Here is a 26,754-nt window from a genome sequence, read left to right as displayed (position 1 = left end):
TGACCCAGATGGGTGATTTTAAGTAAAATGTAATCCTTCAGTCCTGAAAGCAGTGGGATGGGGATGCTGGCACGTTGCCTTACCCTTGGTAAAGGCTTTGAAGCAAATAGCCGATTCCTGAGAAGTTGCTGACAGATAAAATTTATGTAAACATTAAAAATTGCCATACTGACTCAGGTAAAAAAGGCCAGCTCAGTGTCCCCAACTTCGAAAGTGTCTAGAAATGGGAGCTGAGGTAATGGTATAAAAGCAGACAAGAATAAAATGATACTGCCCCAGAAACAACTCTTACTTCAGCCATATGCAGTTCAAGATGATATGTGAGGCAGAGGTGGTATCTGTATGATCAGTAACCCATGAGGAAATTTTCTTCCATTAATTTGTATAATCATTGATTTAAATTCACATAACCTTTCAGGTGTTCCACAGCGTAACTAAGTTTTGCACGGAGCAGTATCTCTTTGGTTTGAGCTTATCTGATCTTCTGATGCACCCTCTTGTAGCTCCTCTTCATCTGCTTTATGACATTTAATATTTTTTACAAACTCTTGTGTATTCTCTGCCATCTCTCTTCCAGCCTGAAGACTTGTCATGTATATAAATGTTCTTCTTAACACATCTGGTTCCATACCTTCAGTCATGCTTGCTGCCCCTTTCTGAAACTCTCCTAGTTCTGCTACACCTTTTTGCATTTTCTATGCTCTGACTTCTACACAGAAAATGAAAGACTAGGTTAATTAATACAAAAACTTGCCTTGCCTCTGGGAATCAATTCCAATAGAAGACAATACACTATTTACTGAGGGAGAGGGGTTAAGTTGAGAAGCAAATAAAAAAAATAATATTATAGATGGGTAAGAGATAACCTCCACTTTAGAACCAGAGGCTTGAATGTTTTTAAACACCACAACTAACAGTTTAGTTGGTACATATTAAATATTTCATCTGGAGTGTTATAGCAGCATAAACAGTTAAAAAAAAAAAGAAAAAAGAAAACCAACAACTTTACAATAGAGCCACTGTAACGTTGTGGGAACATTAGGTTACCTGCAAATCCCAGGCTTAGTGTTGCAAAAGGATGGGGGTTATTTTATGCATGGGGGGGGGGGGGGGGGGGGGCAGTTGCACATGTAGTCGGGTCACCGACTGATGAAGGGAGAATGAACTAATGTCCTAAAGGTTGGGGCAAGTTTTATAATGAGAACTTAAACCAGCTTTTTCTTATTTTTTCCTTGAATTATCTACTGTTGGCCCCCTTCAACAATTTTAGGCTGTTACCATAATTCAGGTGCTGTTCAGCTTCTTGTATTTCTATTTTGTAGGCTGGGGGGGGGAGGGGGGAAGCCTCGGGCATGATCAGCGAGTACAGAGTACGCCTCCAAGAATGAGGAAAGCACGTGTGGTTCTTCCCTCCAAATCTGCTCTGAAACTGCAGGCAACGTAGAGAATACCGAACTGCTCTAGCATTGATTTTTCAGGTGAGACAAAAAACAAACATCCTGCCCACTTGGTGAGCTTTACACTTTCCAACAGAAGCACAAAGCTGAGCTTCAGTACCCAGATAAATTCCTGTTTGGGTGGCAACTCTGGAAATTTGCCTCCACAGCTTCAGTTCAGACATTCCTCACTCCTCACCTTAGACTGCCACATTGTGAACCTGTGCAAGGTTAGTATCATTCCTGTGTTGCAGCAGCACACCAAACAAAACACAGAAAAATCTCCGCATGTATCCTCTACACTGTGTGGTACTTCTATAAAGGAAACACTTTCTGGAAAAAGGGCAGTAAGAGTATAAAACGGTGGTCAAAAGAAAAATACAGACATCTTTCCTGAGGCTAGGAGAAAGCATGCTGTGCTAAACAATTTAATAATTAAATTGAAGAAGAAAATACCGTTGTAATTAACATACAAAGAACCAGCATGGCCTAGCTAATCTCATCATGAAGAGATCGAATAAAGTAGCATGCGTTTTATGGAGCAATTTAATCTGGCAAGCAATTAATCGTAAGAGCACTAAGTCAAACGAATAGATTTCCCTTTAAGGAGATCACATTCATCATCTGTAATGTATTCTAAACTGCAATTTGTTAGCCAGGCCCTGAATTTTACAGAAGACATTTACTGTCTTCCTTTAGTGGAAAAGTGATCCCTGACTGACAGGAGGGAGTGGCATCAGTCTTTTGGAACCAGCTAGCCTATTAACACTAATAGGTTCTGAATCATTGATGCAGGAAACAAATAACTTACAAAAAGGAGCTACAAGTTCTTAAAGTGTACTTTAGAAAACACTACAATGGTATTTACCAGACTATTCGAATCATGTCCTAATCCACTGACGAACCTGATCTGACCCATCTTTGTAATGTCCTGGAGATGATAACATTACTGATGGAGGTGGGGGGAATTAAAAAAAGCAAACAAACAAAAAAATCAACCCTTGCTCATTGAGAACGTCAGCAGGCATCTCTTGCCTGGGCTCCTCCTGGTGCAAGTCTGGGATTCAGGCGCTCTCCATCCTCTCATATTCTCAGCTACAAGACAATCCTTTCCTGACTAGTTTTAAACGGAACTAGATAGTTTAGATTGCATCGTCCTAATTGATCACAAGACTGCCCCAGACCCTCAGTGCTTTTAATGTTAGAATTCCTTTCACTTCCAACTTCTATTTATTCATAATACTCCCTGCCCATTTGTTCACATTACAAACTGCCCTCTAGCTTCAGAAGCTGTTCTACATCACTTGTGTTCCCCACTACATTAGTAACCACTAGTTTTCACTTTGCTGCATCAAGCAAAGCATGCACCAAGTGTCCTTCGGAAAGAAATCATGATTCTTGTTGCCTGTCTCTGTACCTGTCCCCATCCAAGTTTATCTTTCTAGAAGATGAATTTGAAGGCCTCCTCTCTTCCTAGGAAAGGCTTTCTGTTGAGTATTTTCCTATCTTACTGTGTAGCAGGCATTACTGTTCCTCTGCTTGAGTGCACAGTTTGGATCATGAAGATTAGCAGGCTGACAGCAATCAAAGCTCACATCCTCTAGGTGTCCTTGGGCCCAAACTGATTCCCCTCCAAACACAGCAAATGCTTTAAAAAATAAAAAAGTGTTATCAGACAGAAAAAAAGGCCCCTAAGAACCATTCAGTGCATCTTAAGTCTTAACAGGGACCACTAAACTTTACCAAAAGATACGTGGCAACATTTCACTTTGTCTAGAAACCACACAAAATTCACTCAGCTCAAGTGAGGCTATGGCCCACGTGCGACAAAAGCTTGCTAGAGACATAGAGCTTCTGCCAGTGCCTTCCTGCCCCACTGTCACTCTGAATCAATTCAAAAGACAGATTTCTTCAGAGTAATGACAGGATGAGACCTATGCCTGGCTGCTTTCAGTCCTCTTCCATCCTGATAATTTCCCTAATGCTTCACTCAGATTGAAGGCATGAATGTAAAGTAGCCCCATGCCAAATCAAAGTTAAATAAATAGTCCTGGAGATAAAGTGCAATGAAAAAAAAATAAAAAAAAACCAACCATGAGCTATGTTCCAGACCAAGTTCAGTTAGTATCACCTCATTCCAAAACCAGTTAAAACAAAACTTGTATTAAACTGATTATGAGAAAATACTGCTTTACTACACTGTCAAAAAAACAGCATGGGGAAAAGCTTACAAAAGCAAAATTAATCAAAATACAGATTTTGGTACTTGGGGGGGGGGGGGGGGGGTGTCACAACAAAAAGATGGCTATACTTGAGAAAAACTCCTGATGGCTAAGCCTTTAAACTCCTCTGACCTGAACCTAAGTGCACAGTATTGTTTCCTGATGCCTTCCTGCTATATAACATCATACTTACAATTAGACCGATACCACATTAAAATGACAGCAAGTGCAGGCACAATTCATTTAACAATTAATCTACCCTAGCTATCATTTTCACTTGTCATTAACTGCCTCTTAAATGCCCTCAATTTCATATAACCATAGACTCTTCCGTTAAACATACACACGGGGGAATATGCCATTATAGGCATTATTCAAAGAAGCGCTTTCTGTCCCCGTCATCAACCACAGCATTAATCATACTGAGAATAGTTTCTTCTCACAAATGACTGAGTTGCATAGTTGGATCTCATCAGCAGGATCCAATTTACTGGTAAGTTCACAGACAGCAGACAATACTAGGCATCTGCAGCAACACACACTGTGAGTTCTCTAGTTTTTACCCTTTACTGATCTTTCAGAGAAAGAAAATAGATACCAAGCACCGCAAGCTCCCACTGGTTTAAGTAAGTGCTCTCTACTCAGCATCTTTAGCAGTTGGACCCAGAGTCAACATATAGCACAGTGCACTCAAAGAAAACAAGCTTTCTTGCTTCTTTTTCCATTTGACCACGCAGCAAAGAGACTGCTCTCTAAAATCAAATGGGTTAGGTTGGAAAGGACCTTTGGAGGTTATGGGGTCCACCTTTATACACAGCATAGGGCCAGTTAGACCAGTTTGCTCACAGCTGTGTTCAGGCAAGATCTGAATAACTCCAAGGATGGAGATGGCACAACCTCCCTGAGCAATCTGTTCCAGTATTGGATCACTCATGTTGAGAAGAATTTGGGAAGAACCTCCCTAACTACAGTCCGACTTATTTCCTGGCCAGACTTAAGATCTTGGAGCAGTCTTGTTTTGTGGCTCTTCTTTTCCGACAGTAGTTTATGCCGAAAGTGGAAGTCAACAAACAAGGAAGAAAACAGGTGCTATCCAGTGAGAACTGCACTGTCTGCTCCTTCAGCAAGGCTCAAGATAACACACATGGGCTAGCCTCAAAGCAAATGCTAACAAACAAAGGAATCAAGAACAACATATGGTAGACCTATTGCGCTCTCTGAGTTTAGAAGGGAATGTCTGCCTCAGACAAACTCATTTCAAATGTCCGTAAAAAGTTAACGTCAAGCTCAGATTCCAAAGCAAACAGTGCTGCAAAATTATAAGGATGACGTTAAATAATTATAAAAGTATAAGTAAAAGCAATTGGCCTTTGTTCATATACACTGCCCTGCTTAAGAGGCTCCCTGTTAAGCCTGTTCAGACACCCCATGAAGGACTTTATATAAAGTGTACCATATTCACACCCCTCTGTCAGCAGCAAGAGCTTTACATTAATTAACATAACACACAACATTCTGGAAGAAGGATCCAGTTCAAAATTCCTCATCCGAAATGTGCACAACATCACAAGTTTGTTTAGAATAAAAGGCATTTATCCTGCCCTCAAGCACTTACCAGCTACATTTTCTATAGTGGATAGAAGCATTTTTTCACAGTACCCAAAGCCATCATTGAAATTCAGCGTTCTAAAGTTTGAAATCATCTTTCCCTTGGCCACAAAAGTTGCATTACTTTGCATCCCACACAGACTCAAAAACTTTCCATAATCCAACTAATGAGAAGAAAAATGTCACTGTAATTAACACATAAAGTGATGACCTAATTGATCACTAAAGCAGCAACATGAAAAAGCTTTTGGGCTTTCAAAGTCTTCTAGCAAAGTCAGGCAAAAGGATTGCCAGGGAGCTTTTAAGGTCATTCCACTTTCAGCCATCCTCGAAAGAAGACACATTTGAAACCATGTTCTTATATCCTACCAAACAGGAGTCTACTGCAGTGAGATACCTTCAATGCATCAGCGATCTCCTACTCAAGATCCCTTTCCGAGTAGCACCCAAGTTCTCACGTTTTGTGCTCTTGGCAGTATTGTCTCAACCCCAGTACCCAAACTGAAACTTTAGGCAGTGGTTATGTTGATATTTGTCTTAATGGCAAGAACAGTTTGCAAAAACTGCCTTGCACTGTACCAGCACAAGCAAAAGAATATGTGCTTAGAGCCCTGCGGAGTCACATCAGTGAACTGATGACAGCAGACAGACTTAAAAAACTTTGCAGCGTATTAGCCTAAAACTGGTGTAAGAGGTCAATGCTGCTAGAGAGACTGTCCTGTTGTCCCTAACGCTGAGCTGCTTGTACACACACCCTCTACAGGGCTGACAGCTGCTTGCGTATCTGTATGCGACGAACCAGGCTCGAGAACTGACCCAGGCTAAAACACATTGGTTTGTTCTTTTTTTTTTTCCTGCCTAGACAGTTTTATCCTGGGTCAGGTCCCCGGTCTCCTCCTTTATATGCAGCTGCACAATGCAGGCTGCACCCCACAGAAGAGACGGCAGGAATGAATGGCAGGTGAACCGTCCTGCTCAGCAACACTGTCAGTTTCTACCTGCTCCAAGTGACTGCAGAAGCACAGGCTGAGGAGGCACACTAGGGCAGTTTTGCCAGAGTAACATCCTTCAACTAAATCCTTACCAGCATGAGATATCAGAATCTGTCACAGATATCAGAAGCCTGTCACAGATGAATTCTTCACGAGATCACCGTTACCTTAATCAGGTTGCCTTTGATTGCTGAGAAGCAGCCAAGCACACAGGTGTTTCTGACTGCCAAACCTTCACAGTTAGCATCCCTTGAGACAGGCAACAGAACCTGACCTCAAAGCTAAGGGAGAAATTGTACTTCAGAACCATTACGCCATCATTTTCTGAATTATTCTTACAGCTATGAGCGTTAGAAAAAAATTTAAAGACTAGAAAAGGTAATAACAAAAGGTTGCATTCTGGCATTCCCAAACAGCCAATTTAATTCAGACCACCTGAAGCTCTGACATGTCTTACAGTCTCTGTCTGGGAACACAGATATTACAGCCTAAAATATTTTCACATTTTGGAAGAAAAAGAAAAAAAAAAAGATAACTCGAGCTCCCTTTTTTTTCTTCAAGGCAGCATTCTACTTTCACCTTTGTCTTGGCTATACCAACTGGTATTTACTGACGGTTGTGAAACTAGCCCCTGTGCTGGTAAGGCGAGACAACCTTCTCTGCCTTTAAAGGGAAGAGCTCCTAAAAAACAAGCATCTTAACTTTGAAAGCTAGGATGCGTGTTTCTTTTAATGAACAAAGTCTTACAAACAAGATGCCCTCTTCTCACGGTTCCCTGGGAACTGAGCTCCAGATTCTGGTGCAATCTTCAAACAACTGCAGTTCTGCAGTCATGCTAACAATGTATTATCCTTGCTTTCAGTTCAAGATAAGGTAGGTACTTCATTACCTTAATGAGCAGATGTACTTAATGAGCAGGTACTTTGTCAATTTAGTCCTAAAGGAAGAATTAAGAGAATAGGGCATTTACATTTCTAGAGCAAAAGCAAATTTTAGGCCCCCCACTAGTATAAGATAATAAGAAACACATGTTACTGGATTTTTTAAAAGCTTTTTTTTTTTTTTTTTTTTTTTTAAGTACACACACATCCCACAGCCCAGACTTTCAGAGGGAATAATAATTCTGGCTGCTGCTGTGAGCAACAGATTTCTTTTAAACAGAAAAGAGCAAAACAGCATTATACTACATCATTTTTCAAGGGGTAAAGGTGTTATTTAAGCTCACAATGATTTTTACATTGTTTGGGTTATGAAGAAAGCCGCTTAATGTTCTCTCTCCATTAAAGCAAATCTTGAAAGCTAGATTTGAGACCAGTGGAGATTAGAGTCCCTTATATTTACCCAAAGAATAAAAACAGCATGGGCAAAGTTTCGACAAGCTATAAACAGCTGTTTCAAACTGTGCTTCAATCATGTTCCAGTAGGGGTAGTTCTTGGGGCCAAGAGAATCCGGTTGCTTCCTGGCTGCATTAGAGCCACCAACAAAGATGTCAACTGTAAGGTTGAAATCTATCAATTAGGAATTGAATTCAGGCCAGCCACAGTACCAGAGAAATAATTAAGATTGTTCTCATAAACAGGATGAAACAATACAACCATTCAAAGCGAGAAAACAGCAGACCTTTTTGGATTTCATGCTGCAACAAAACCCCTGAGATGTTTACAAAACTGCATCCTAGCTTTGCAGCACATGCTTTACATATTACTGAGCTCATACATAACTTGCCTGTGCCCAGTAAGGGGATTCAAGCCCAAAATATCTGCAAACAAGTCAGAAAAATAACTTCTGACCAATAAATATTATATCCACTTCTGAAATAAACCAAACCCACTCCCAATGCTAACATATATTCTCCACTATTTTTATGTTTCTACAGAGAAAGGTATTTGGCAAGCAAAACAAGAAAGAATTTCTTGCCCGGTGCCACCCTTCTTCAGATTAGGCAGTGCAGTCCACTCACATAAATCAAACAGGAGACCACAATCGCACTGAGAAGTCTCTTTCACTTTTCTCCTCTACTGACTGCTCTCCCAACACTCCAGACCCTGAATTCACTAGGACAAAAGCTGAAACTATGTGCCAAACATTATACTTCCAAAGCTGAATACACAGATTTCAAGAAAAAACTGCTAGCAGCTTAACTAACTCCATTTTGTAAGCCCACAGTCTGCACTCATGAATCCAGTAAATGAAATCCATAGACAGGAATTCCCCTATTCACAGGGCAGTTGCATTTGATACAGAGTAGATGGAATCCGGGTTGCAATACCTCAGTAACGGAGGTAACATTTCTCAGCAAACTTCGCTAAGTAGCCTACAGATCCTGGCTAACTTTCCAAACCTTTCAGATCTCAGGGAAGAAATGTTTCCAACAAAATGGCCAAGATGACGAAGGTTCACAAGTGGGTAAACTTTGCACTGAGAAGTTCACTTTACGAGAATCACATGAACTAAGATACTTGCTCAACTTAGGAAGGGACTGCCAAACAGCAGCTATGCTGCAGAAGAGTTTCCTTTCTGCCCATCAAACAATTGTCTCGAACAGATGCCTCACCTCTACAGCAATCCTTACAGAGCAGCTGAAATACAGAAGTGGATCCTTCTGCAAGTTCCCTCTTAAAAGGCCAACCTGTTGACTTTGTGACATGAGGAAAGGAGATGAATGCAGCTGACACAATTACAGACATTGGAAAGAAGCTAAGAAAGTCAGTTAAGCAAGGCTACCATCCTGGGAGTAAATCACTTGAAGTTCATCCCCATCCCAATCCAAAAAGCATTGCTTGCTTTGAGGATGAAATTTCAGAGAGATAGTGATCCCTGCAGCATGACTTTCAAGTGCATTGAAGCTGTGGCTATGGCATCTCAGATAGAGGCATTTCTTTGCCATACAAACAGCTTTTCTCAAAATCAGCATCAGCTCTAGAAGCCTTAAGTCAGCACAAAAAAAAAAAAAAAAAGCTAAATTAATCCTCCCCAAAACCTACTGGAAAAAAAAAAAAGAAAAAAAAAAAGTTCATTAAAGAGAAAACAGGCTTGACACTGTCAGAGCCCATTTCAGTCACTGCTGCCTGGGAAGGGAAGTTACTGGCAGAAAGAAGAAAGGTGACCTGGGATGCACCTGACTTGCCGAGCCACACTGCAGCATGAGTGTAACTGGTCTATACAACACCACTCAACTAACACATTTGCTCTCTGGATTTGGGCCAGTGGCAGAGACAACATTTGATTAAGCCGCTGCATGAATGAGAAAGAATGAAGGTAAATTATAGCAGAATGAAGTTGGCTGCAACTCTGTATGAGAAGCACACCAAGATGAATCAGCTAGTAAATAAAGAGCAATAACACCACTGCTTCAAGAAGAAATCAGATAACGTAAAAGAAATGAAATGCTGAAGTTACACAACTAGAGAAAAACCCTAAACGTTAATAAAAACACTGGCAGCATGGGTAGAGTGCCATAAAAAGATGAAACAATGCACCCTGAGACAGGAGTGCTTCTTTCTTTTTTATTCTTCTGTTAGTATGTTGCTGGTCACAGTGGCCTGGAAGTGGTCTTTCCCTTTCAATCCACCTGCTTTCTCTGCTCAGGTGCCAGCTAACGCCAGAATCCGTGCACGTCGAAATTTGTTGCTCCTAGCAAATGAACTTTCCCTACCAGAATACTGCAAGGTCAAGTGAAAAACAAGCAGTGGTAGCAAATGAACTCTGAGTAACCAAGCTCCACTATAACCACTGTGGTATTTCAGGAAATGTTCTGCTGTGCCAGTGTCCCTATGCAACAAGAAAAGGATGCAACAAAAAACACATGAAATGACAGGAAGGGTCTACTAACTTTGTTCTGATACAAGATGTTCTTCTGAACACAATGGTCTTGCTATTTCTTTACCCAATTATTTGCTGACCGGTAGTAGATAAGAGCTCTGTAAGCTGCACAATCTATAAGATACCAAAGAAAAAAATGCTTTCAGATGGCCTTGCAGTGTCTGGAGAACTGCGTCATTAATGTAGACATAGATAATAGAGGCACTAATGAGCATTCTTTAGGATAAGATGTATCAAAACATGTAGAAGATCACACTGTGCAGAATCATCCGAGAAGGGTCAAACAGCAGACAAGTGAGGAAGACTACAGAAGACCACCAGAGGACTCCTGAAAACCACCAGAGACTTCAAATACGCCTGCGTGAGGGAGATTTGCATATGATAATGAATTAATATGTAAAACTTTTCTTGGAAATCTAATTACTACGTATATAGAACCTGTATATAAACTATGCAATTAACCTGACCAGGTGCACACAATAGGAGGATAGATCCCCTGTATACGCAGCGCTGCAATAAAGGATACCTGCTTAATAGTCTTCCAAATATTGAGTCCTGATTTTGGCTTTTCATGGCATCAGTTCCTTCAATGAGGAGTGAAGTGATTACACGTCACTAGAAAAGATCTAGAACCAAGCCAGAATCTTTATCTAGAATCCACTTTCAGTTTTTCAGCATCATAATTTTTTCAGGCTACCACTCGAAAACTGTGATGAACTAATTCTTCAAATGACTTAGGTGCATAAAGCTTGGAAGTCTTCTTACAGCATTTTAGGAACAATTTGATCCTTAATCTTAGCAAAAGTATGTTAGGATTTTAAAGTACCAATAAAACACATTTATGAGTTTCTCTTTGGGTTTTGTTGCTTTTTAGTAATTGTTGACTGTCTTGTATTAGCCTGTGATCTGAGCTCAGTCAGACTGATTAGTAGTGACAGCATGTCAGAGGTCATTACCATTAAAGACACCCCAGTGAACAATTCAATGGAGTTGTTATTCCACCAGCTGTAGCCCTCACAAGTGGGTTTAAGAATTAATAGGGAACCAACTCCAGATCACGCTGGGCTAAGCTGCATGCCTGAGCACCCTCTGCTGCTCAGCGCTGGGCAGCCCAAGCCGAGCAGTTCTGCACGGTCTGTCAGTCCCGGGGGGGTTACGTACGCACCCAGTGCAACACTGCTGCTGGCAGCTACTGCTGGAAAGAGTAACACCTGAGCATCCTTACCCAACACTCGGAGTTCACCTTGGACAAGGTTGGAAACAAGCAAGTGGCTTAGCTTTTTCAGCTTGGAAATTATGGCTTTAGATTAGCCCATTGTCAAAGGGAAGATGTTTGTATGTGTGTGTTTTATATATAAACATATATCTATATTTGTAAGTATATGCATGTGTGCGAATATGTGTGTGTATGTATTTATATATACACAGATATCCATATATGGATACACATTCATATATCTACATTCATATATATATGCATATACATATAATATACACACAGATATCCATATTTCACATACATGCACATAGATTTTTTTCTTGACCACTTATTTTCATAAACAAGCTTTAAGCTTGCCCTCCCTTTTTCATTCTCTTACTCATATTGGCAAGAAACGCATGTGTGTGTGTCCATTAAGTCTGTACAGAGAGGGAGAGGGAAGGAGGGAAGTGTGTGTAAAAAATACATATTTTTATATACATAACACAGTCTCAGCTGACTGTAATCCCTAGGCCTCCACTCCATACAGAAGCACCTATCTATCAGCAGGTCCCCTTTCATGTATCCTGCATAAATGCTACAGCCATCCATTACAACATGACTAGGTCAGCAGTGTTTAGCTTTTCTCTTCCAAGAACAGATGCTAAATTCCTTGCTGTAAAGCAGAACAACGCTGAAGGTACTATGTGGACTGCTTGCAGCTGCTCACTTTCTAACAAATATCTGAACAGAACCTCTTCCTCCATCAAGGTTTTCAATAAGTGCAGCTCTGTGGAGTGCTCATAATTTAACATGAGCTCTAGCTTCAGATCAGGGATGCCAGGCAGCCTACAACAAACAAGCACAGCCCAATTTGGCCTTCTTTCACATGAGTAAAATAGTAAATGCTCCTTTGGAGTGCTCCTGCCCAGACTGGCAGCAAGCATAACCATTTTATACACATCCATGTGATGCTTTAAATGCTCCTCCCAAATCCCCAATCTCTCCTTTACAACCCCAAACGCAGCCTTGGGAGAAGCAGCATCTCCTGTACAAAGAAAGAATATCACACAGGGTGGCTTATGTGGAACAAAGGTAGCTGCAAGATGGAAGAGTGAATAAAAGCACCCAAGTGAGGATTGCAGCATATGCTACAACAGCACATAAAACACGCTTTAAAAAAAAAAAAAATCCTACCACCTAGTTCCATACTACAGACTTACTCTCTGCTTGTTAAAAGTGTTTCAGTGAGAAAAATAAAATTACTTTTAAAATGATGATGGGACTGAATTTCAGACAACGGGGAAATTCAGTCTATTAATCATTGAGTTAATCTATTTATTCACCTTGAAAAAATCCTGATCAGGAGAAAGTCTATTAAAAGTATGCAGGGATTCAGCTGCCACCTTCCTCACTGAGTAAGCAATCAGAAGATGCCCCTTTGAACCCTGCGTTAATAAAATTCTCATTAAATGCAAACCTGCACAGTGTTATCTTAAAGAGGCTCATTAGCTTAAAAAAAATTACTTGTCTCAAAATGTGCTTATTTCCTCATAGGTGAAAAGGTGAGTTTTCAAACCACTAACTGCTGCAGCTTCTTATTTCAACCCCATCAGCGCTGCAGCTATATCTTGCAGTCCATCATGTCTCAATTATTTATGTAAACCACAGAGACAAATCCACAGATAGAAGTTATAATCACTATTATGGGATACCATAGCAATAGGCATCACTCATGCCAGTATGGTATGCAAGATTCTAGCCAGATAAGGCTATTATTATTCTGTCTTCTTCAAATTTTCATTTTCTTTAGGTTGGACAGAAATTATGAATTGTCTGTAAAAAGGAGAGGTATGGAGAGAAGCTAGCAATAGCCTCCCCATCTCTCGACACTCAAAACATTTGTGACTGCTCTTTTCCCTGGAGTAAGGACTAGAAAAATCAGACAATCAGCAACAACAAAACCTAATCAGACTGCCTAGTGGAGAATAGGGTCCAACTAAAAAGTACAGGTAATACCATAATAGGATACACAAAGTGGGATCTCTGCAGCTGAGTTTAAACAAGAACATGTCAAAGATTCTCTAGGTATTACTCATCCTGACTCTGTATTAAAGCAATTAATCAGATGACCTTGCCAATCCAGCACTGTGGGGTACAAGCAGGACTGTTTTATGCCTCTCCCCAACAGTTACTCCTGTAACACAAATGCATTGCAGCCTTGAAAAGTCGTAAACAACTCACCACTCCTCTCCTGGCAGAAATACACGTAAGATTGTACAGTAGGATTTAAGACACTTGTTAAAGCCCACCACATGCATGCACACACAGACGTTTTTACATTTGTAGTCTTCCCCACCAAAAGCCTTAGGATAAGGAAATGACAATTTTTATTTATTTATTTTTAAATAGCTGTTGTAATGAGATAAAGATATAAACCAAAGCAGGTAATTGTTGTGCATAAAAACTTTCCAGAATGATGGAACAAGCTGAGGGAAAAATCCAATGCGAGGTAGATTTCTCTAAACTCATTCCCTTCATGGCAAAGGCACCCAAACAAGAAACAGTATGCTAAGACCACTCTAAGGGGTAATCAAAGGGGCATAAACAAACAGGCAATCCAGACAATGGGGAGCTAAGCCAGGTTCAAACCAGCACATCCTTATCAATGCATGAAATAATTACATCTGATTATAATATTATCATTCATCAACATACTGTGTTTCTCTAAGAAAGCCATCAGCCTGAAAGCCCTAAAAGGCTTATTCTTCTCAAGCATCCTCTCTCCCTTTTCTCTTTGTTGATTTGGGCCTGCAACATCTCCATGACTCTGCAACACACAGCCACAAGCGTGTGTGCACAAGGCTCCAGTTTGCACTCCTGGTCCAACACCAGAAGAAAACATGTGGCCCTAGTATTAAGTCCTCCTACAGCCATTGCCACAGAAGTGGGGCAGCCAACAGGCCAGGACAAAATGGTCTTTCCAAACAGACTGCAGAAAACTTCAGACCTTGGAAGGCTCGAGGCAGTCCTCGAAGAATTATCCTCTTGTCCTTCTGCTGCATGATCTACAACTTTCAAACACCTAAATTCAGTCTTTAGGCCAAAATGGAGTATTACATTATCACAGGCCCTTCACTTCATCCATTTTCACTGTACAGAGATGAGTCTTTTGGAACTTTCTAAAGTATGTTCTCACAAAAAAAAGGCATCTAGTCCTAGTCACCACTTTGAAACATCACAATGTCAATCACCTTCACAAAAGCACAGTACCCTTGGGATTTCTCCAGCTTCCAACAACCAGCTGCTCTGAAATCTATTCAGTTAAAGAACCCCTCAAATGTAATATTTTTACCATGAGAAGAAAACAAACTGGTAGACAAAATACCTGGCCTCTTTTTTTTCTTTTTTTTTTTTTTTGAGCAAGAGAAGAAATGGGATAAGTCAAACAGACTAACCTCTCTGAATTCTAATCCCTCTCCAGGCCTTGAATCATCTCGAATTTAGACCTTTCCTAATTTCACTGAAAAGCTGCTATTCATGAAAACTTCTAAGGCTAGTAAAAGACCACATGAAATTTCAACATGCATGAGCAGTTAGGTAGAGCAGGGGAAAGCTACCAAAAGCCTAGAAGGGAAACATGTTAGAGGATTCGCTGATTCCAGACAGTACTGTGTACTGAACATGTCCAGGGAAGAGTATCACAGTGCCAGTTTTTTGGTTGTATCTTGTCTCAGTTGCATGCTGATCTTTACAAAAGCAGCTGTTAAGCCAACAGGAAATGAGCCAAAGCATAATCTTGGTTGCACAGACCAGGAGGTGAGCACAAACCCTCTGTGACCACTCGCTTTTTTTATCTCTTCCCGGTTTAGACTTCTCTTGGGGGGTATGCAGAGAATTCCCAGGGCAGACACTTTTTGACCCATTAAATGACATTAATTTGCCAACAGCTATCTGTTCTGCTGTTTCACTCCAAGTCCATTATCTGCCCACAAGCTTTCATTTATGTCTGTTTACAAAAAATAAAAATAAGGATAGTAGCAAAATAAATCTTCTGGAACCACATGTGATGTTATTAAGCTTACAGACTTACTAGGGGAGCCTTTAAGGTGGTTTATAGACATGTAAGATGTATATTGACTTGAAAGATGCCCTCTTAGTTAGTTCTTGTCCTACACAATCTCTTTTGTAGTGAGGAAAATGACACGTACTAACAATGTAGCAGTACTGAGCTACTTGGTGTTGCATAGACACCGAGTGTCTGGGCTGACCAGGGAAGTGATGGACAGCTATTTTTTCAGTATAAATACTTGTATCTTTTACGGTTTATTTACAAGCCAGAGATAAACAGTAAATTCTCTCTCTCAACATTCTTCCATTTTCAAATCAATCAGATCCATGAGACTCTTGCCCAGTACCCAGCTAGGTCAGTGCTAGCTGCTTCAGAAGCCAGGAAAAGAAATTATTGCTGTTGTGAAGGAATACAGCACAAAAGCACTCCTAGATATTCCTTAGCCTTACAAGCAGAGCATAACTTCTGCCCTTGAACAGGAGGAAGAAGTTTAAGAGAATACTGAAATGTCCTTAAATAATCAGTTTTAAACACACACAAAATCTTGCAATGTTAAAAGAGGCCTCGAATCTGCTTATTACAGCTGGCTTATAGTCCCCTTCATAGCTTCATGGAATTGCAATAGAATCACACAACAGAAATCCATTAGGTCCACAATTACTCTGCTAGCACAACATTGTTCCCTACTGTATAACTTCTCCCAAGAATGCTGTGAAGATTAATTCATTACAGCTTGTGTCACGCTTTGAAAGCACTCAGTCTACAGAAGAGCTGAGAGAATTATTAGAGAAAGGACAACCAAACCCTGGTGATCCTCTCTTTAGCCCAGTGGGCCCTGTTTAAAGCAGCAATTTAGTCCAACAAAGAGAATAAATTCAAAACTAAATTCAATACAACCAATGTGAAAGTGTCATGATAAGAATGCAGTCACACAGGACACAAGAATCTTTTAAATGGTTAACAACTTCTACTCCTTACCTAATATTGACCAACGCATGGGTCACCTTGCTTGCAGGCTCTTTCCATTGACCAGCATTGGTAGACAGCCTTAGAACTGAAAGGAAGAGACAGTTAGTGTGGCGCAGAACTGGCAATTTTCTAATCCAAAGCATCAAAAAAACCCTGCTTTGGCGAGATGGCGGTCTGGAAACCACATCAGAACAAAGGTCATCTTTGAGATGATCTGTGATCCAGGGCAGAAGTTCCCTTCAAAGCCCATCTAAGAAACGTAAGGAATACGTAAGAGGTGAGCAGAACAAAATAATGGCTGGGAAACAGGAAGCAGAGGGGATAGAAGAGCCTAGGTCCTCCTAACTGCTTTCATCACCACATATTAAAGTTAATTTCCCCCAGAAACAGGGCAGCGTCGCAGGTCTACGATACCCTTTGTTCCACACACTGCTGTTCTCCTCTGGCTCCTATTTATGCAAGGTTCCATCTGAGCTGGACTACATCCTGCAATTTAAACCCACCCCAGCAGTGATGGATTCTTTACCTCCCCATTTATCTGGAATTGCAGAGAGGAATTACACACCAGCCTAGGGAAAAACACTCCCTGTAGGAATGAGGGTGTTCTGTTGCACAGATGGTCTCTGACAAACTTGGAGGCAGATCTGAAAACATTCTGCAGCAGGAAGAACTTCTAGGGAATCCAGTCCTTTTCTGCCAGAGTACCAAAAATATTTATTTAGGTCAGAATCTGTAGTGTTTCTATGGTGGTAGTTACCTGCACATCTCTTGGTAAGTACCAAAACAATAACAGATCCTCTAGCAAATGTTTGGATTAATTTCCATATTGCCTGAATAGAAGGGAATTTTCTATGAATTTGTATATACAGGGTTTTCCGGAGGTTACATTTCACAGTCAGGTTCACCCTTGACTTAGGAGTGAAGGAACAGCACATCACTCAAAGCTAGGATCACCTAGAAACATGGATGAATCCATAAGCACAGTGGCTGCATACTCATGCCCATTATTGCATGAGAGAAGCTTTCAGTCCTGCAGATCTGGATGAAGTACAGATTCAGGACAAGAAAAATAAAGAAATAAAACCCAAGACAATTAGATTCCACCTCCACTCCCAATGTAGAAAGTTTCAACCACATTAACAGGGAAACTAAGGGACAGAGTAGCTTTCTCATCTGTGCTAACGAATATCCCAAGGCTAGGGGGTATGTCCTGGTTTCAGCTGGGATAGAGTTAACTGACCTCTTAGTAGCTGGTACAGTGCTATGTTTTGAGTTCAGTATGCGACAAATGTTGATAACACTGATGTTTTCTGTTGTTGCTCAGTATTGTTTAGACTATAGTCAAGGATTTTTCAGCTTCTCATGCCCAGCCAGGGCACAAGAAGTTGGCACAGGACACAACCAGGGCACCTGACCCAAATTGGCCAACAGTGTATTCCATACCATGGGACGTCCCATCTAGGATAGGAACTGGGAAGTGGGGGGGAGGGGAATCGCCGCTCAGGGACTGGCGGGGTGTCGGTTGGTGGGTGGTGAGCAATTACCCTGCGCATCATTTGTACATTCCAATCCTTTTATTACTACTGTTGTCATTTTATTAGTGTTAGCGTTATCATTATCATTATTAGTTTCTTCTTTTCTGTTCTATTAAACCATTCTTATCTCAACCCACGAGTTTTACTTCTTTTTCCTGATTTTCTCCCCCATCCCACTGGATGGGGGAGTGAGTGAGCGGCTGCGTGGTGCTTAGTTGCTGGCTGGGGTTAAACCACGACAGGGTAGAAGGGTGACTATAGTCCCAGTGAGATGGACTGACAAACAAAGGGAAGCTGTCAGGACACCTGGTTAGGTGACTTTCATCAACTTGACACAGTGCTACCTTCTCACTTCCTAGTGCTACCATTACATGTTATCTGCAGAAAAAAAGACGTCAGCTCTGAGTAACATTATTTTGTCAAACAGCAGGTACTGTACTTGAATATCTGAAGTAATGTATTCAGAAAGGGTTTCCATTCAGGCATCTACAACATTAATTCAAAGGGGTTTGCTCTGTGTAGCAGGATGGAAAACATTCATGTGACAAATGAATTTTTTCAACAGGTCACATGTGCCTATTGCAGCCCAAGTGAGTAAGTTTGAGCGCATTATTCTTCTACTCCACTTGCCTTCAGCTTCCACATGGGATGAGTTTGAAAAATTACTGGCTAGTAAAAGCACCTCATTTTACTAGGTGCAATTCTTGGGAGTAGGAAATGGGTTAGCAAAAAATCTTATGTGCTCAGAGGGCACAAAAATGGCCAAGTGATCCCTTATAAAATGGATGAAAACTGTGGGTAGTTTGTACAAAAGGGCAGTTCGCTTTTTGCCTCCAGTTGCAGGGACTATTTAGGCTACTTTATTTAGGTGAGGATGGTTCTCTCCTACGTCAGAAGAGTGCTGTGGCCAACTGTCTGTCTCCCATTGCCCTTTAAGTCCCCTTATATGCTTATATTAATTCCTGTTGTTTATTGAGTGATCATCCTGAGAAGGGAGCAGGGGGTGAAGGGAAGAAAGGTCCGTCTACAGCAAAGCAAACAGACACAGCTATATTCTTTTCTTCACAGCTTCAAGCATGCAGGCACTACACCAGCGCTGCTGCAGCTACCCTTGGCTGCAGGCTCCTGTGTATACACTGCCTGATTATGCCTCCATGCATTCCTTGGTCTCCTTTGTTCCTCTTTTCCCTGCTGGGTGTCACTTGGTGGCATTCCAGCATGCCTGTCTCTCTTTGAAGGATGGCAGCTTCCCCCTGTTTTGCCAGTAGGCACATTCTTCAGTCCAGTGATTTGCTTGTCATTGCATGCAGGTTTGTGAGCACTGTTTTCTTGGTTTGATTTGGCAACGAGTGTAGTAGATGTGCTTTGTCTAGCACAGCAAGCTTCTTGTTGTAATTTTCTCAGAGACAATGGGTCTCGTTTTTTTGTTTGGTTTTAACTAAAAAAAATTATCCCTTTAACAAGTTTATCCCTCTCTCAATTCTTCATTTACCAAACATGTCCTAGTACACAAAACATGTCCATTCACCAAGACACACATCAGTAGCAGGTGGACAGAAAACACCTGACACAAACATCCCCCCACCACAATCCTCACTTCCAGTCAACAGTAGTCCTGACCACTCAGGAGGTACTCACCCATAGAATAAAGGTTGTCAAAATTCTGATGCATCCGAATGATTTCATAATACAGCTCATCATAGCTGCTGGGAGTGGGGAGGAAGGTATCTCCGTAAGTGATGAACATGTTGAACAGGTTCACAACCTATACAAGGAAGTCAAAAGAAGTTACAACAGGAATATTTACACAAAATCTATTCTGCAACATAAACAATACAAACTACGTCCAAAACCTTTGAACAAATAACACTGTAATGCAACTGAGGGCTAATTACTTCATTGCTTTATCTATTATTTTCCTTATAGTACAGAAGAGACAGACAAGAAGCTTAAATACTATCATATCTGGGGTCAGGAAAACCGGTTTCTATTATTTTGTATACAAAGAGCCACAGAACAAGAAAAAACATTACCAGATCTGGAAAATTAAACTAAGCCTTTCCTCACATAGACTTGTTTATTTCAATGAGCAGACCCTACAGTGAGTTCCAAGCACTGCCCTTTCCAAACATCTAGCAAAACCAACCATAATGATATTCCTCCACTTTGTGGCCTTCTACTGGTATCTCCTTACCAGGCCAGAAATCCTGTATTCTTTCCTAAGATTTATTCAAGATTAAGTTGTTTAAAATAAGAGGATTTGCTTTGTCTGCACTCACCATAAGAGCGAGGGTGAAGATGTTGTGCTTGGCCAGCAACACAGTCTCATTAGACATGAGGAACTTCAACAAGTTGATCAAAGCTAGGAGAAAATACGTATTTTTTAAATAAAATTAAAAGCAAAGCCATTCTCAAAAAGTCACTTAGAGACACATTTTCATTATCTAGTATAAACTAACCTAAATTCCAGCTGCTTACCTCTCAGAAATACCTCAATTTACATGTGGGGTTTGTTGGTTGGGGTTTTGTGGCTAAAACACTCTGCTGGACAGGTAAGCGACAGCTATTTTACTGTCCCACATTTCTTCTCCTTCACTGACTTCCCAATCAAATCTGCTCAGGCTCAAGGTAAGTCTCTTGTTAGCTTAGTCGGTTCACAGGAGATTTTTCTATCTGCCAGATCCTGAAGTGAGCTTTGGGGTTAGAGAATCCAAGTGTCTCGTTTCTGCTTCATACATCACCAACATGATGTATGCATAGTCAGCCCCAAACTGTCACTCTTGTTGATACATGCAGTTAAAAAAAAGTATCAAAAAACCCCACGGCATAGCTTTTCTGTAGCTCTATGTCAACGCTGCTGCAATGGTACAAGGAAAGATATAGTACTTTATTGTGTCAGTTATCTTGAGCTGTGCAGTAAAGACTACAGATCTGGTTCACACTTGTCTTAAAAAAAAACAACAAAAGCTCCTGCATAACCACACAAAATCAGTTAGTGATAGTGGGAATTAACAAAAAGGTTGGCTAAAAGAGCTTTAATCAAACAGACTTTACAATAAACAATTGTATTCCATACACTTGAATAAAATGGAAAGTTCTTTATCTTGTTTTTTCTAGTTCTTGAAAATTTCAAAAAAGAAAGCTATTTTCTTCTGCATTATAGCTGCTCAGGACTGAAAGCTGCTGCCTGCCTAGAGCAGATTCTTAATGCACTCTCTGCTCTGAAGTCAACACATTTGAATTAGATAGCCTGCAAAGTCAAGCTGGAAGGCTATAAAGACTTTTAAAAAGGTTCTTAATTACCTACTAATTGGTAACTGCATCTAACAGAGTAATGCCAGGCATTACTCCAATTTTATAGGTACAACTAGAATTTGTTGATCTGTTCTTCCCCCCACCATTATACAAGTGTTACCCACTACCCAGTAACCTGCAAGAAAACCAACTCAAGTTTGAGTGAACCCCATGGCAAATAGAGAACAGACCATTAATTTCAGTCCAAAGGTACAGGCTATGAAATAGGAAGAGATAAAGCACAGGGAACAGGAATGAGGTAATGGCAAAATTTAGATATCCCCCCTCTCCTTCAGGATTACAAAGTATTCACAAAAGGTAAAACCAAAAAAACCAACAGTAAAAAGACAGATGAGAAGAGACTGGTAAGATCTGGAATTAAACAAAATTGTCAGATTCCGAATACAGTCCTGCAATCACTACCTTCCAATACTAGAAGTTCACCAGCAGTATCAAAAGTTTGTATATTCCCCCAAAAGGGAAGCCTACAACCCTAGTGTGGGTATTTACTCATCACAGACAGATGCTACTTCAGATTAATCTACCAGCTGGTGGCTTGATGCTGAAGTGCAAACCAGAACGAACAAAGTTCTCTGCAAACTCCAGACATGCAACTGATTTATCTTTCAGAGCTATTCCAGGATTTAACAATCAGCAGTAGCATCTCTCCCTTCCGTGACAGCAGCCCACCTCATGAAGCAGATATATTAATACCTTTTCAATCCAGCCACAGAACTCGCCATACCATCATCCCCTCATCATCAGACTGAAACTCCTGGGACCAGAAGCAGAGCCTGGATTCCACAATAATCCAGCTCTGGAAATACTCCTATCAGATATTTTTCTGTAAAACAGCCGTTTCAAAACAAAGAACTAGCAGGTACAGATGGGCTCTCCACCAGAGCAAAGATCCAGCTAAAAACAGGTTGCCAAGGTAACCAAGCCTCCACAGCAAAAAAGTAGAGTCTCCCGCAATCAGTGCCTTGGACTGAAGGCAGCTGCCCTGCATCTCTGTCACAGCAGCTTATTGGCCATCTCTCTGTTAAATAGTTATAAGCACGGTTTTACCTCTTGCCTGGCCATGCAACTCCACATAGCCACATCTCATGGCCAGGCGCTGCTGTTCAACTACTAGCAGCTGGGGCTTTTGAAAGCAGAGTAGCAGAGCTCTGGATTTCCTGTAACAAGTGGTGTGAAGCCTCTTGTTTGTCCCATTGCCTCTCACTTTACGACCAGAACCCTGCTGAAGGCCTTTGCCATGGCTGATCGCACAGCATGATAAGAAGTCACCAAACATCCAAACACAGTGAACATGAAAGCTGACCGTGGTGGGAAGACACCATTTTTATTGTCTAGAGCACGAGCACTCACCGACTGACATGGACAAGTACCCTGTGACTGCCCACTGCAGTATTTCTCAGTTACCGCCCTGAAGCACTTGCACTGCTCTATATTGGTGACAATGCTTGAAGGAGAACTGTTGGTCTGTTCTACCCCAACAACAGCTCCTACATTTGTTCCAGCCATTGTGATGAATTTGCGCAGGTTTAATTTTCCTGTTCCAGTTACAAAGAAGACAAGAGATTACCACTGCTTGAAATCAATCTTTATACCTGAATTGTACTGCAGCATAGCCCACTCACAGCCGATCTATGCTGTTCCTTCTCTAAGAACTAGGAAGGAGAGGGGTGTGCCTCACATGAGGAAGAAACTCAGCACTGGGCTCAGAGCTGGTCAGAAGAGCTAATCCACCAGGTTTACAGTCACTGTGTGCACTCACAGTGACTGACAGACAAATTTATCCAACTGTTTGGAAACTACACATTCCTAAAAAAGTTGCAGTGATCCTAATTACAATATCCACTACACCAATACTCAAAGAGCAACCAGTCTTTTTCCACACCAGTACATTCTGCACCAGCCTCTGCTCAAGTGGCTCTGAGGAACAGGAACACTGTGGAAAACAAACTCTTAAAACTATGGCTACCTGTGCCTCCATAGTTTGCTTGTAAGGCAGACCCCATACTGAAAATGAGGACAGCTGTGCCCTGGAGTTTTCAGGATTAACTACTTTTAGATCAAGCTTCATATGCCCAGTGCCCTTCAGTGACAATTACACACACAAAATAAACCTTTAGAGCAAAGGTCCACCGGTTTAACACCCCTCTGCCCCTGAGCTCCCACGGGGCACTGCTGCTACTACTCCTGAGCAACCTGAAGCCAAACCCAATGTGTCGCTTTTTCCCTGCTGCAATCAACTGTTTCCCTCTCACATCCCATCTGCAGGCTGCCCTCTCACACTAGCCAGGAAATTGTCCATGTTTTTTCCTAACGGAGGAGCAGTTCAATCTCCCAGCTGCGCAGGCAGACAAAACTGTGGCCCTTGCTTGGGCTCAGCCACATTATTCCAATTCATGCTCCAGGATTTAACAGTGATGGATGGTTTCAGCATGAGATCTATTTCAGCATTAACTGGAAAACAGCACCATTTTTGCAATAGCCTCTAGAGCTTTTTTTTTGCCTAAAGATACCTGTCTTTGGAATACACCCGCTACGGTGAGTCTTGGAACATCCATAATTTCACAACACAATTGTGTCACTAGAACTTCTTTAGCCACACAAGCAGGAGGCTGTAACTAAACTAAACTAGCAGCCATTACTATTTGCATGCAAGCTCCTCATTCTGTGACCTGAGCTGAACACACAGGCTATGGTTCTTAAATCAGCAAGAAGAGAATGTGGCCTTGAATACCTACATTTACGGCCTCAAAACCAAGTAGAAAAGCATCTTGAGTTGACACTTAAATTGGACATGAAGCCATGTGATTGGCTGTACATGAAAGTGGTATAAAGCATACAGGTTGGGTTTTAGGCATTTTTCTCTCCCAAGGATTATTATAGCCAAAGGATGAAAAGTGACATCACCAGCTTTTACAGATAGCCTCCCTGCTTTTTAAACTGAAATGACTGCAGTGAAAGAGGCTCTTAGCTCCTCCACTGCACAGCTGCTTTTGAGGACAGATACTTTCCCTTATCAGCTCTTGTGGCCAGTCTGCTGAGGAGCAACAGCACTCCTCCTTGGTTATTTGCTGCCCTTCTTGAAGTCAATCCTCTGTAAGAAGATGGCCAGCCAGCATCTCTTCTGCTCTTCTACCAGGAAGGAGGTAACTCCTGTTATGGACAGATGCCCTTCACTCCGTCCTCCCATAGCAGGCTCACCTTCTTTCCCTGTAAACCTTGTTTCAAACAGAAGTATATTCAGCACATTTGGGATTCACACAAAGTTTTGTTCTATTTAGTGTCTCAGTGTTCACTGTTTGCATCACGTGTAACGCAACAGGGGCGTGGAGGTAGGTTAAATAGAGAAAAAGGGGGGGGGGGGGGGGGGGAAGTAGTACGGTCCCTTGGGCAAACCAGAATGTAGCACAGATTCTGCCAAGAGCATCAAAAGGCTCTGATGTGTTATTGCACAACAGAGCAGAAGAGAACAGCCCTGAGACACACATCAATGAGAGGTTGGATGGGTTGAGCACAGTATGGAGGCCTCTGTCACTGCATCTGCTGCACTTACAGGTCAAAAATCTTCTAATGGTGCATATAATGGCCCTCAACAAAGGAGCAAGGGAGAAAAAGACATGTGAGGACTCCTCAACTGCAGTATAACATCAATTAACAGGATTCTGTACTCTACTAAAATCCTCCAATTTTCTACCCTCCAGCTCTCAGGACACAGTGTGAAGAAGAGTGATTTTCACATTCCTTCTGGAAGTTACCATTGCACCAACAGTACAGTCAGTGTCTCCCTTTAAGTGTTTCCACTCACAACCCCCTTAGGAGGATCCCCAACCAAATGTCACTACAGGGTGGCTGTTAATGACATCTGGGCAAGGCTTCCATGCTGCAGACAAATCCTCTGCCTACAAGTGCTTCAGCAGCACAGTAACTACCCTGGACCTCTTGCAGCCAGCCTGTTCACATATACACACTCCCAAGGCAAAGTCCATACAACTCATTGTAGTGCATGGTAAGCAAGATCTGGTAAGGATTAGCGTGCTAGACTGGAACTGAGAAAAAGCTGGATTTGATTCTTCAGGAAGCAGGACTTTGGTCTTTCTGTGCTTCAATTCCTCCAACACAAAAAAGAAAACAGCACCATTCTGTCCGCAACAGCACTGGAAGCATAAATAGAGCAACAAGAACAGCCCTGGCTATACCCAGTCAGACCAAAGGCCCACTGACGCTCAGTATTCTGCCTCTAAACGGCCGAAATCAAATGCTTGTTAAGAAGTAATAGGCCAAACAAAGCTTTCTCATAATGTTCTTCCAGATTCCAAAACTCAGCATGATCCCTTTACTCAAGGGAAACTACAGCAGAGAGTGTGGAAGTAACAGACTCTCACAACACGACAATACCATAACCATGGGCCAGTCCACTCTCCTATTGCAGGCTGGAAGTCACAAGGGCTAAGCTAGCATAACCACATATCCCACTGTGCTGTTATGAGGAGGAAGAGAGACCCTGCAACAGATTTATCACCTCTAATAAATACTATACCTGAAGAGAAATTCAGAAGTAGGGAAGCAAAAGGCTCAAATACGATATACTGAGATGACCTGAGTGTTAAGAAGGTGCAGATCTGGCCACATTCAGCATGGGCAGACACTCAGCAGAGCAGTGATCAAAACAAACTCGGCAGGAGATGAGTATCTACAGATAGGGTTTGACAGGAAAGAACCAACGGAGGTAGTTTCGAGATAGAGCAGTAGGAATAGGAAGCGTGTCCGAGAAATAGCTACATTGCTATTACAAACTAATGCACCAGAACCCCCCGAGGCACAAACTATCCCAGCATCCTTTGACAAGTGAACCAATTACTCAGGGACAGCACTTGCAGCTTCCTGTCAATCAGCCAAAGTGCTGGAAAACAAGACTGTTGCACCATTGCTGCAGTTGCCTCTCAGGGAAGTGGGGGAAGCAATAAAAGCTCTGTCAACATCACTATTCAACATGCTTCAGCTCCTTCCCTCTGCTCTGATAAGGAGGGAGCACCCTGCTCATAGTTGTAACAATTCACGTGGCCGGATGGCTCCTCTAACCGCTGCCTCCCTGCTTGCTGGCACAGGCACTGCCGAATTCCTGCTCCTGGCCACCAAAGCTCTGGCTGACAGCAGCTGGCTATTGGCAGGGTCCCCATCACCAGCACCTCAGCACTCTACAGCTGTTCCCTCTTTTCCCCATGACTCTCAGGGTATAAGCAGGAAAGCAGCCTGTATTCTTAATGAGAAACATCAGCTTGCCAGAGGCCTGGAGTACCTGCTGGCATAACCCATCGCTCCCAGGATCAGTTGAGTAGGCCACTTCACTTCCAATCCTTTACTTTCTTTATATAGTCCCCATCGCTGGTACTCGCTGTTCCCACCTAACTGCAGCCAACAGTGTGAAAATTGCAAGCGTAATGGAAATGCTAATTGCTGATGCCAGACCAGTGCTGCTTGATAGCAATCCAGCAAGCAGTAAGAAAGAAACCAAATTTTCCAAAGCTCAGATGAACAATATGCTTTTTTTTCTGAAAAAATAAAAAATAAAAAAGCAAACACCCACAAG

At 41.7% G+C, this 26,754-nt stretch overlaps 1 protein-coding gene across 7 annotated transcripts in view; it reads right to left on the bottom strand.

Annotated features, from left to right (window-relative positions):
* The window catches only part of ARMH3 (armadillo like helical domain containing 3), a 130,760-nt gene that overhangs the window by 53,134 nt on the left and 50,872 nt on the right, over positions 1–26,754 (bottom strand). For all 7 annotated transcript variants that reach the window (XR_007507231.1, XR_007507230.1, XM_049809913.1 and 4 more), the window contains 3 exons: positions 20,135–20,217; positions 19,494–19,620; positions 16,330–16,405 (listed from right to left, as the gene is read on the bottom strand). Coding sequence is in view for 5 of the 7 variants with exons in the window: in XM_049809913.1 (XP_049665870.1) it covers positions 16,330–16,405; positions 19,494–19,620; positions 20,135–20,217 (286 nt within the window). In the remaining 2 variants the exon portion in view is untranslated. The remainder of the gene's footprint in view (positions 1–16,329; positions 16,406–19,493; positions 19,621–20,134; positions 20,218–26,754) is intronic.

Source organism: Accipiter gentilis, chromosome 9 (genome assembly GCF_929443795.1).
Source record: "Accipiter gentilis chromosome 9, bAccGen1.1, whole genome shotgun sequence".
Lineage (NCBI taxonomy): Eukaryota > Metazoa > Chordata > Aves > Accipitriformes > Accipitridae > Astur > Astur gentilis.
This window is presented reverse-complemented; position numbering and strand designations above follow the sequence as displayed.